This window comes from Haemorhous mexicanus, chromosome 5, assembly GCF_027477595.1.
Source record: "Haemorhous mexicanus isolate bHaeMex1 chromosome 5, bHaeMex1.pri, whole genome shotgun sequence".
NCBI lineage: Eukaryota > Metazoa > Chordata > Aves > Passeriformes > Fringillidae > Haemorhous > Haemorhous mexicanus.
Window position 1 is genome coordinate 75,408,063 of NC_082345.1, and position 12,099 is coordinate 75,420,161.

Below are 12,099 nucleotides of genomic sequence, written 5' to 3' on the forward strand. Positions count from 1 at the left end.
TTTGGGGTCCCCAGTCCCGGTTTTTGGGATCCCCAATCCCGGTTTTTGGTATCCCTGATCCCGGTTTTGGGATCCCCCATCCCTGTTTTGGGGTCCCCTGATCCCGGTTTTGGGGTCCCCCCTCCCGGTTTTGGGGTCCCCCCTCCCGGTTTTGGGATCCCCCTCCCGGTTTTGGGATCCCCCTCCCGGTTTTGGGATCCCCCCATCCCGGTTTCGGGGTCCCCTCCCGGCCGGCGCCGCTCCAGCTCCGTTCCCATTCCCGGCGTTCCCATTCCCGTCCTTCCGGGGCCGTGTCCTTGTCCCCCCCCCGCGCCCATCCCGGCTCCGCTCCCAAATCCCATTCCCACATCCCGAGTTCCCAACCCCCCTCGCCCATTCCGGCTTTTCCCGGCTCCGCTTCCCGAGCTGCAGCGGGAGCCGGAAAATTCTCATGGATAACGGCAGGGGAAAAAAATTCATGGATAACGGCAGGGGGAAAAATTCATGGATAACTGCAGGGGAATTTTCGTGGATAAAACCGGGGGAATTCTCATGGATATTGCCAGGGGAATTTTCCTGGATAACGGCCGCGCTGCCGTGGGGTTGGGCTGGGAATTCTGATGGAAGCTCGGAATTCCAGCTGCCAGCTTCCCCAGGAAGGGAATTCCCTGCCAGCCGGAGAATTCCAGAGTTTTTCTCCCCCCCCCCCCCCCCGGAAAGTTTCGGGAGCTTCTCCTCCTCTCCCTCCTCCGCGGTTTTTTGGCGGATTCCTGGCACGACGCGGGGCTGGAGCCTCTGGAATGACGGGAGAGTGAGACCGGGAATATTCCCAGCTTGGAATTGCGGCTCCCACATTCCCGCTGCCCTTCCCAAGGATTTGTTTTCCCTGCGGAGAGCGGGAGCCGGCTGGGAAGGAGGGGCTGTGCTGAGGAATTCCTGTGGATTCCTTGGAATTCCGAGGGTTTCACGTGGGATTTCGGCATTGCTGGGATGCAGGTGCGGAATTCCAGGATGCGGGAAGGATTCCTGGGATGTGGAATGCTTTTCCCGATGTTTTCCCCCCTCCCCGCTTTTCCCTGTGTTTCCTCGTGCTGCCGTGGAGTGGGTGGTCCTGGAGTCGCTGCCACAAAATCCTTGGGATTCGCTTCTCCATCCCAAAATTCCTGGCGTGTGATCTCCAGGGAAAAACAACCCGTGGGAAGAGGGAGGAGGAGGAGGTGGAGTGACCCCTGGCAGCGGGAATCGCTTCCCGCTGGATATTCCCGGAGTTCGGGCGGGTGAGGGACTCAATCCCTTCCCTCCTGGAATTGCTCCGGGAGAGGCCGAGCCGCGGATTTTTGGGAATCTTGGCAGCTCCAGAACGGCGCTGCTTTGTCATGTTCCATGGATTCGGGAAAATCCCGGAGCCAGCCGGGGCCCTGAGCTCGGGGGGTGGCCGGGAATGCCGGGAGAGGCTGGAGCGGGAGGAATTCCGGCCGAGGGAACTCTCCAGGGTCCTGGAATGGTGCGGGGTGTGGGGGGGGAGGGATGGTGGAGATTCCTGGGAACGGGAATGTTGGGAATGGAGCTGGAAGGATGGAAAAAGGTTTGGGAATGAAAGGGACTGCTGGACGAGGATGGGAAGCTGGAATTTCAGGAATTCTGGCCAAGGAGCAGCCTGGGAATCTCCGGGATCCTGGAATGGTTTGGAGGATGATGGATTTCATCCCTATCCATGAGATCATTCCCATTCCATTCCAAGGGCAGGGACATTCCCACCATCCCAGGCTGCTCCAGCCTTTCCTTGGACATTCCAGGGATGCAGGGGCAGCCCCAGCTTCTCTGGAAGTTCCAGCCCAGCATTCCCAAGATCCCACCCCAATCTCCCTTTTCCCAGTGGGAAGCCATTCCCTGTGTCCCATCCTTCCATTCCTTTCCCAAATTTCAGCTCTCCTGGAGCCCCTCCGGGCCCTGGAATGTGCTGGAAGCTCTCCCTGGAGCCTTCCCTTCTCCAGGGGAACATTCCCAGATTTCTCAGCTCCATCCCTTGACCCTCCCGGTGCCCCCTCTGGATTTGCTCCAACAGCTCCGCCTCCTTCCCGGGATAATTCCCAATCCCACCTTCCCGCTTTCCACCACATTTCCCAGGATCAGCTCATTCCCGTGGCTTCTCCAGGGCTCGGGATTCCTGGGAAGTTTTTCCTTCATCCCAAGGTCAGGAATTTCTCCTGCTGCTCCCGGTTTTACCTCTGGGAAGGTCGTTTGGGAAGGGTTGGGAAGGAGCCAGGATGCAGCTGGTTCCCGGCTGGAAAATGATCCGAGCCCTCGGGAATGCCATCTGTCCCGAATCCCGCTTTTTCCTGGGTTGTATTCCCTCATTTCAGGTCAGACCGGGATTTTTCCATTGGGATTTTCGGGATTTCAGGTCACCGGGAAAAGTTTTGTGGAATTTTCGGAGCCGCTCCGCTTTGAACTTCCCCAAATCCCAATTTCCGGACTGGAAATCCAAGGAAAAATTCTCTGCTGGATATAGGTGGAAAAAAAAAATCGGGATTTAGGGATGGCTTGGTGGGATGGCCTCAGGATTTTTGGGATTTTGTTGGAAAAGGAGTCGGAATTGTGGCTGCTCCAGCCCCGGAGTTGTCCGAGGCCAGTTTGGAGCAAGCTGGGAATGTGGGAATTGGAATGGGATGATCCCAAAGATCCTTCCCACCCAAACCATTCCAGAATCCCAGGAATTCTTGGCTCCACCTCCCATCCAGGTGTAGGGATCTTGTTTGGGATTGAAACATTCCCAGCTTTTCCCATGCTTTGCTTTTCCCTCAGCACCGGTTTTTGCCACCAGGGAAGATCCCTCTTCCCAAATTTCCGTATCCACAGGGAAGCTGGACAGGACAATTCCCAGATTTTTTCATTCCCTCCCTCCCTGTTTTTAATGGAATTTCTTCCTTATTTGGAGAAGACTGAGAATTCCCACGGTGTTCCTCGGTTGGGATCCACTGGAGTCATCCCAGAGTTTCTGAAATTCCCAAAAAAGGAGATTTTTCCAAATGTGCGGATGGAAATCCATTGGAAAATCATGGAAATATCCAGGATGAGGCTGGCTTGTTCCAGAAAATTCCCATTAAAATGGCGTTCGATCCTGGAATCTGGGAGAACATTGGGAATTCTCATCAGTTATCCCTGGAAAAATCTTTGGTGATAAGAGAGGGAGATCCCATCAAAACTCGGATTTTTGGGACAGAATTCCCACAATTCCTGCATTTTTCCCTCTGTTTTTTTGGGACAGAATTCCCACAATTCCTGCTTTTTTCCTGTCTGTTTTTTGGGACAGAATTCCCACAATTACTGCTTTCCCCTCCTCCCAGTATCCCAAGCCTGGGTTGGGATTTGTGGGCTCAGCTCTGGAACTGGATTCAGATCCATGAAAGTTTTTTTGGGATCGACCAGCACGGGAATTCCCGAGGTTTTACTCTGATTTCCAGGTTGATCCCGATGGATTTTCCTTAGATCTTGGTTTTGGATGGATCTTTTCCTTTGGAACAAAAGGAGAGCGGAACCTCTGGAATGGGATCAGTTTTCCCACTGGGATGAGTTGGAAAACTCTGCCTTGGCACCAAAATCCTTCCCTTCGTTCATTCCCAAAGCTGGAATTCCGGGAATCCCAGATTTTAAGAAAAGGGTTTTCCCTGGAATTCTCGGGAAAAGCCTCCATATAAATCCAGTTTTCCAGGCTGAGGCTTTTCAGATCCCTGGGATAATTTCATGGATCTTTTTTGGGAATCAGATTTTTGGGATCAGGGGCTGGAGCAGGAAATGCTCCCGGCGGGAAAAACCTTTGGACACAGACACCTTAAACTGAGTGCGAAAATTCCCGGAATTTTCCAGAAGAAGCAAAATCTTTAAGGAAAAACCAATTTTAAGGAATGGTTTTAAGGATTCATTTTGGTGTTCCTGCATTTCCTGGAGCTTTTCCTGGATTCGAATCCCAGAATTTAGTCCTGGAATGTTGCTTTCCTCCATCCTGTGGGAAAAATCTCCTTGTGCTTCCCCTTCCCCGTGGGAATTCCGTTGGGAACCCCTGAATTATGGGATATCCCTAGAAAAACCAAGGTGGCACCTCAGGAATGGAAATCCCGTTGGGTTTTTGGGAATAATTTCGGGATTTTCCCGGGAATCCCAGATGGATTTTCTCCCTCCTTGGCTGCAGACAATCCTGGGGATTGTTATTCCCACCTGGAATTCCAACCCATAAACGAGGGGCTCCAAGTGACCCCAAATTCCCAGCTGGAATTCGGGAAGTGCCTTGGTTTTCCGTGGAAATGAAGAAACCCGGGAGACGTTCCCGTCGGGAATATTCCGGCGCGCGCCGAGCCGGCGGCCGGCCCCGATCCCCATCCCAAAATTAGAAAATTCCTCATTAATTCCACTCCGCATCCCGGTGACCTCGGAGCTGTCCCAGTTTTCCAGCGTGACCCAAAATCGGCGGGAGAATTCCGGAGGGATTTGAGTTCCCGTGGGATTGGAAACGACGGAATGTTCCGGGCCAGGAAAAGCCGGGAATTCGGGAAGGGCGGCCGTGGCACCGCTGGGTTTTCATGGATCGGCTCCCTCGGGATCTGGGCTGGAATTTCGGCCTCGTTTGGGATCTGGGGTCCAAAGGGGAGGTTCAGGGTTGGGATTGGAGGGGGTGTCCGTGGTCTGACCTGGAATTCCAGCCGGATTTGGGATAATTTTGGGATTGAAGGGGTTGTCCATGGTCTGACCTGGAATTCCAAGGAAATTTTGGGGGTTTTTTGGGATTGGAGGGGTTGTCCGTGGTCTGACCTGGAATTCCACCCAAATTTGGAATCTTGGGCTGGGACTGGAGTGATGTCCGTGGCCTGACCTGGAATTCCAACCAAAGCCGGGGTCTTTTGTTGGGATTTCGGGAGCTGTCTGTGGTCCCGATCTGGAATTTCACCAAAATTTGGGACCTCGTGTTGGGATTTGGGGATTTTCCATGGTCCTGGCCTGGAATTCCAACCAAAGCTGGGATCTCGGGTTGGGTTTTTCGGGATTGTCCAAGGTCCTGACCTGGCTGAGGAGTCCACACTTCCCTGGACAGCATTCCAGGGGATAATTCCAGGGATTTAGCTGGACACCATTCCCAAGTTTCATTTCCTCATTGTTCCGTTTGTGCCTCTGCATTTTTCCATGGTTTTTTCTCTCTTTTCCATGTTTTTTTCTCTCTTTTCCATGTTTTTTCTCTCTTTTCCATTCCCATCCATGCTCCAGACCAGCAGCTCCGTGAAGTAGGTAACTATGGAATTTTTCCTTGGAATTTTTTTTCTCCTCCCAGCTTTATCCTTTTTCCCACAATTTTTCCTCGCTGTGGCCTCCACGTGTGGGGAGTTTTCCAGGATTTTTGGAGCTCGGCTTTTCCCGGTTTTCCCTCCACTCCTGCTGTTTATTCCGGATGGGATCAGGGGCAAGGGATCTTCCTCTTCCATCCCGGTTTTCCTGCTCTTCCCGAAGTTTCCCTTTCCTCGTCTGTCCTGAAATTCCTAGAAAACCCAAACTGGGAGTCTCCTTCTGGGAAAATTCTGGAATGGGAGCTGTGGGTGAGGAACTGTTGGGGGGCATTGTGGATTGGGAATGCTGAAGGAAGAATTCCGTGGGAATTCCTGTTGCTCAGGGATTTGGGATGTTGGGACACCATTCCCAGTGCTCTCGGAGGGGCTTTGAAATTTCCGATGCCGGGAAAATCCATCCCCTCCTGGTGATCCTGGAAATCTGATCACGGATCTGGGGATGGGGGAATTGGGAAGCATCCGATGGGGCGGAGCTGATCCCAAAAAATGCCATTGGACATCCCAAGGTTTCCATGTGCTCCCGTCACGCCTCTGCTGCCATATCCACGGAAAACCCCACAGAAAACCCCACAGAAAACCCCACGGAAAACCCCATGGAAAACGCTCTTTTCCCGCTGTTTGCCGCTGGCTCCAGGTGGATTACCATTCCCAGGAAAATCCCGCCCAACGGGAGTTGGGATCAGCCAGGTTTAAACCCGGGAGTTGCTGTTCCCATCAGGAAAGTGGAATTTTCCCTCCAATGCACGCGGATAAACCCGGGAATGCTGCTGGAATTGGGAATTCCAGGTGCCACAGAATTCCTGAGGGAATAGGGGGTGGGAAAACAGGGAACGGCCTCAGGCTGGGCCAGGGAGGCTCAGCTTGGATATTTGGGAATTTTTCCATGGAAAAGGTGGTCAGGCCTTACCCAGGGAGGCTTGGAGTCACCACCCCTGGAGGAATTCCAAGGAATTCCTGGATGTTGAGCTGGGAATAAGGTGGAATTTGATGACCCAGGAGGGCTTTTCCAAGGTCAGGAATTCCAGGATTTCAGGGTTCAATCCTGGATTTTTCCAAGGGCTGGGAAGTGCCGTGTCATGCTCTGCTCCGACTGCAGAGGCTGCTCAGAAATCCTGGAATTCCCGTGGGAAAATAAAACCTCCAGGAGCAAAATGTCCGCAGGTTTTTAAGGAAAAGGTGACGTCGTCATCCTTTTCCCTGTTTTCCACCGGGATCCGCTCGGAGCTGCCAATTCCAAGGAGGATCCGTAATTTTTTCCTGGAATTCAGATCAATCCATGGAAATCAGAACTATCGCAAATGATCCAGCGGGAATCCGGTGTTGGCATTCCCGTAGAAAAACTTGGACAAGGAATTTTTCCATTTTCTGGTGTATGATAATAAAAAATAAGGAAAAAATCCAGGAATATTCCCTGGAAAATGGGGGGGGGGGGTTTCCATGAGTTTTGGGGGATGTGGATCCAGGTTTTCCATGGTTTTAAAAGAAGTGGATCCAGATTTTCCATGGTTTTGAGGAATGTGGATCCAGATTTTTCCATGGGGTTTTAGGGATGTGGATCCAGGTTTTCCATGGGTTTTTGGGACAGTTCTGCCCTTCGTGCACATTCCAAGCGGGATGGGCCCATCCCAATTCCCTGCCCGCACTCCTGCCGGATTCTCTGGGCATTCTGGCCAGGATCCAGCTTTCCCAGGGCTTCCCATGGAGCTCCTCATCCTGCCAGGAGCTGCTCCGGGAGTGGGAATTCCAGGAATTCCTTCCCTAAGGATGCAGTGGACTCCGTCTCCCTGCGATTTTTCAGGATGGGGAATTCTCAAATCCTGCTGTTTTCCAGCTGGGAATTCCACCAGGGAGGGATTCCCAAATATTTCTGAATCCCTGCTTACAGGGCTGATCCCAAATTTTTCCTGGAGAGCAGGTGGGAATTAAGCAAATCCCCTCAGGCTGGATTAACATGCAAAACATTCCCCAGGCCGGATTATCCAAGGAATTTCCGCCTCTGGAATGGCGCTAATCCCTCAAACGCATCCCGGCTTTTCAGCGGGAAGAGGATTCTTGCGGATTCCAAAGGGATTCCCCGAACTCCCGGGGCCCCTCCTCCTCCTCCTCTTCCCGGGAAAGGCTCGGAGCAGCCTGGCAGCCGGGCCGGGTTTCCTTGGATCCCTGACTCCTTTCCCATCCATGTTTTCCGTGGGCACGGGTGTGAGACGGCTCCGGCTGCTCTTCCCTCTTCTCCGGAGCTCGGGAATGCTGAGCCAGGAAAGCTCCTGGAAAAGCCTGGGAAACGTCTGAGGAATAAACACTGGGAGAAGGAGCTGGAGCCAGGCTGGGAAAACTGGGAATGTTCCCCTGGAGAGGAGAAGGATCCAGGGAGAGCTTCCAGCACATTCCAGGGCCTGGAGGGGCTCCAGGAGAGCTGAAATTTGGGAAAGGCCTGGAGAGATGGGACACAGGGAATGGCTCCCACTGCCAGAGGGCAGGCATGGATGGGATCTTGGGAATTGGGAATTCCTGGCTGGGCTGGAACTGCCAGAGCAGCTGGGGCTGCCCCTGGATCCCTGGAGTGTCCAATGAAAGGCTGGAGCAGCCTGGGATGGTGGGAATTTCCCTACCCTTGGAATTCGATGGGATTTCTGCTCCATTCCCACCCAAACCATTCCAGGATCCCTTTCCCAGGGGCAGTCCCAGGAATCCCGCTGCTTTCCCGGTTTGGAGCCGGGATTGGAGGACGCGCTGTGCTCCACCATTCCCAAGGCTCGGGAATTCCCGTTTCCAGCTGGAGATGGGCTATTCCCTATTCCCAGGATTTCCTGCTGGAATTAGCGCCTCATTCCCACCTTTCCCTCCTGGATCCCTCAGCCAGAATTCCCTGGATTTGCCGGTCCAGCTCCAGCAAATCCAGGATCTCGCTGCTCTCCTGGCGCCGGGAGATTGCAGGAAAAGGGGATTTCTCCCTGGTTTTCCTATGGAATGTGCTCAGCCTTTTTTGGATTTTTATTTTCCCTTCTTTTGTTCCCTGGGATGCTCCCATCGTCATTCCTGGGTTATGGAAAAGAGGGAATAGTGGGAAAAGGAACATTCCAGCACAAAGCCTCCTGGGTTTGATCCCTTTGGATTCTTTCCAGCTCCGGCCATTCCAGGATTTTCTGACCTCTGCCCTTTGCTGGGTAGGATTTGAGGGATATCCATGCTTGGGAATTTCCTAGGAATCTGCTGAATCCCGGTGCCTTTGGATCTCCCTGATCCCCCCGGGATCCTCCCTGTATTCCCAACATCCTGGAATTGGCTCCCTCGGGAATCCGGGATCCGTGGGATTTGGGAACAGCTTTCCCTATCCCATGGCTGTGCCAGGAGCTGGAATTCCCTGGATCCCAGGGGATCTGGATGGGATTGATCCCAGTTTTTGGGAATGGGGCCCTTGTAAATATTCCCAATATTCCCGCTTTTTGTCTTTTGGGGCCATTCCAGGGCCACTTTCCCTTGGGAATTCTGCTCCTGTGACTCCCATCCCACTGGAACTGCCAGGAATTCCTTGGGATAAAGGAAAAGTGCTGGGAATGCCAGACTGGGAATTTGGGAAAGATGAATTGTGCCGGGATTCATCCCAGTTTTCCAGGCGGGATTGGCTCTGGGAAGGTTGTCAGGGAATTCTGGGGGGAGCTGGGAAACCCTGGAATTCCAGCCCATGGAAAACCCCAGTATTCCCACTGTGGGAATCCCTCTCTGTGTGGGATCCAGGCCCTCAGGAATAGGGAAGGAAAATGGGAATGAGGAAGGGAGAGGAAATCCTGGATCACGGGAAGGATCCGAAACCTTCGGATCAGCAAATCCCATTCCCAAGCTCCTTCCTGCCCCCCCCCATCCCGAAATTCTGCTGAGGCCGAAAATTCCTCGGGAACGTTTTCCTGGCTCCGTCCGTCCCCTCCCTTTCCCGTTCCCTTTGATTGCCGCTATTTTTTCCAAGGAATGCTTGATTAGAGCCGGAATGACGGGATAATGACGGGAATCAGGGCCGGAGCCGTTCCCAAATCAGCTCCGCAGCTGGAGCCGGTGGAGCGGGAGCGGCTCCGGGGAGGATTCCCGGATCCATCCGGAGCCGTTCCCAGCGCTGATTCCCGGATCCATCTGGAGCAGGAACAGCTCCCGGTGCTGATTCCCAGATCCATCAGATCCATTCCTGGGGCTGACTCCTGGATCCATCCCACCCATCCAGAGCATTCCCGATGCTGATTCCCAGATCCATCCAGGGCCATTCCTGCTCCTGGTGCTGATTCTTGGATCCGTCGGATCCATTCAGAGCCATTCCCGGTGCTGATTCCCAGATCCATTGGATTCATCTGGATCAATTCTTGGTGCTGATTCCCAGATCCATTGGAGCAATCCGGAGCCATTCCCAGTTGTGATTCCTAGATCCATCCAGCGCCATTCCAGCTCCTGGTGCTGATTCCTGGAACCATTGGATCCATTCCCGGTGCCGATTCCCGGATCCATCTGGGGCCATTCCAGCTCCTGGTGCTGACTCCTGGATCCATCGGATCCATCCGGAGCCATTCCCGCTGCTGATTCCCAGATCCATTGGATCCATTCCCGACCCTCATTCCCTACACGGAACGCGGATCCCCTGCAGAAATCCCTGCTGGAATTCCAGGCTGCTTCAGGCCCTGCGGGATGAGGATGGGGAGCGTTGGAAGAGAGGAGCAAAAATTGGGAATGGCTGTGGGAGGGAAGGAGAATCCAGGGAACGAAGGACGGGAAAAGAGGGAACTGCCTCGAGGGGAGATTTCAGTTGGATTTCGGGAATATTTTTCCATGGAAAAGGGTTCAGGCTTTGGAAGGGGGCTGCCCAGGGAGATTTGGAGTGAAGCCCCAAATCCCAAAATTCCTTCCTGGGAGGCCGGAATTCCAAAGGGCCCCAAAGCGAGAATTTTCCGGGGGGAGCTGTTGGGAGCAGAGCAGTGGGAATTGAGCAGAATCCGGGATTTGGGACCATTCCAAGGCCTGACAGCACCGGAACCTTTGGAGAGCTGGAGGATTTGCATCCCAAAAAAAACCCCTGGAGGAGCCTGAAAGGATTCTGCTGTTCGGCTTTTCCTTGGGTTTGGTTTTCCTTGGATGCCTCCAGGCAGGATTTAATTCCTGGATCCTTCTGGGAATTCTTTGGAATGGATGGAGGAGGGCTGGATTTCCGGATGCCTGAAGAAATTTGGGATTAGCTCTGATGGATCCGCTGGAATTTGAGCTGGGATAAAGCTGGGGAGGGTCAGGAGAAAGGCAGGAATGGGGCAGCAAATCCCACGGGAATTCCAGGGGTTTTTTTCCTTTTACGGAATTCTGGGATGGTTTGGTGGGAAGGGACCTTAAATCCCATTCCAAGGGCAGGGGAATTCCCCCCATCCCAGAGTGCTCCAACCTTTCCTTGGACACTGCCAGGGATGCAGGCGCAGCCCCAGCTGCTCTGGGAATTCCAGCCCAGGCAGGAATTCCTCATTCCCAAGATCCCATCCATGCCTGCCCTCTGGCACTGGGAGCCATTCCCTGTGTCCCGTCTCTCCAGGCCTTTCCCAAATTTCAGCTCTCCTGGAGCCCCTCCAGGCCCTGGAATGTGCTGGAAGCTCTCCCTGGGCCCTTCTCCTCTCCAGGGGAACATTCCCAGTTTTCCCAGCCTGGCTCCAGCTCCTGGATCCCTGGAAGTGTCCAAGGCTTGGAGCACCCTGGGATCGTGGGAGCTTTCCCTGCCTTTGGAATGAGATGGGATTTGAGGTCCCTTCCCACCCAAACCACTCCAGGATTCCATAAAATCTGCAGAAGTTTGGGATCCACCTCAGCGTTTGGGTCGGGATCAGCTCCAGGGAATGAGCCCCGGGAAAAGAGGGAGTGGCCTCAGCCTGGGCCAGGGCAGGTTGGGGTTGGATTTTTGGGAATTTTTCCATGGATGGGGGGTCAGGCCTTGGCAGGGGCTGCCCAAGGAGGTTTGGAGTGCCCATCCCTGGAAGTGCCCAAGGAATTCCTGGAATTCCACTCAGAGCTGGGATCGGGCCCAGTTTGGACCCCGTGATCCAGGAGGGCTTTCCCAGCCTCTGGAATTCCGGGATCTGGACACTCCAGAGGGAATTCACACCTGGGGAACACCAGGAAAATGCTGCTGGGAATTGGGGATCTGGAGTGTCCAAATTTGGGATTTGGACATCCAGAGTGGGAAAATTCAGGAATTCCAGCACCCAGACTGGGAAAATCTGGAATTATGGCATCCAGAGTGGGAGAGTTTGGGAATTTGGGTGTCCGGAGTGTGAAAAGTCAGGAATTGGGTATCCGGAGTAGGAAAACTTGGGATTTGGTCAGGAGTGGGACAGTTTGGGAATTTGGGGATCCAGAGTGGAAATAGTCGGGAATGGGGCATCCAGAGCAAGAAAAATCAGGAATTTGGAAATGTGTTCATCCGGAGTGGGAAAATTTGGGGATTCAGGGTGGGAAAATGATGGGAATTTTGGCATCCAGAGTGGGAAAATCCAGGAACTCCAGATTTTCCAAAGGAACTGAACCCGCGGAAAACTCCACATTCCTCAGCTTCCCCCCGGCTTTGCTTCCTGGATTCCCGCGGTGCCTCCTCCGTCCCAAGTCCCCTTTTCCCGGGATTCCGGCCTGACCCCCGCTCCCTGTTTTCCGCAGTGCTGAGCATCGGCGAGGGCGGATTCTGGGAAGGCTCCGTGAAGGGCAGGAGCGGCTGGTTCCCGGCAGAATGCGTGGAGGAGGTGCAGATGCGCCAGTACGACTCCAGGCAAGGTCGGTGTCC

General features: G+C 53.8%; 1 protein-coding gene across 1 annotated transcript in view; it reads left to right on the forward strand.

Moving 5' to 3' along the window:
- Window positions 1–12,099, forward strand: part of SHANK3 (SH3 and multiple ankyrin repeat domains 3) — a 162,654-nt gene that overhangs the window by 76,882 nt on the left and 73,673 nt on the right. Inside the window, exon 16 of the mRNA XM_059847948.1 lies at window positions 11,976–12,089. Within this exon, the coding sequence (XP_059703931.1) occupies window positions 11,976–12,089 (114 nt within the window). The remainder of the gene's footprint in view (window positions 1–11,975; window positions 12,090–12,099) is intronic.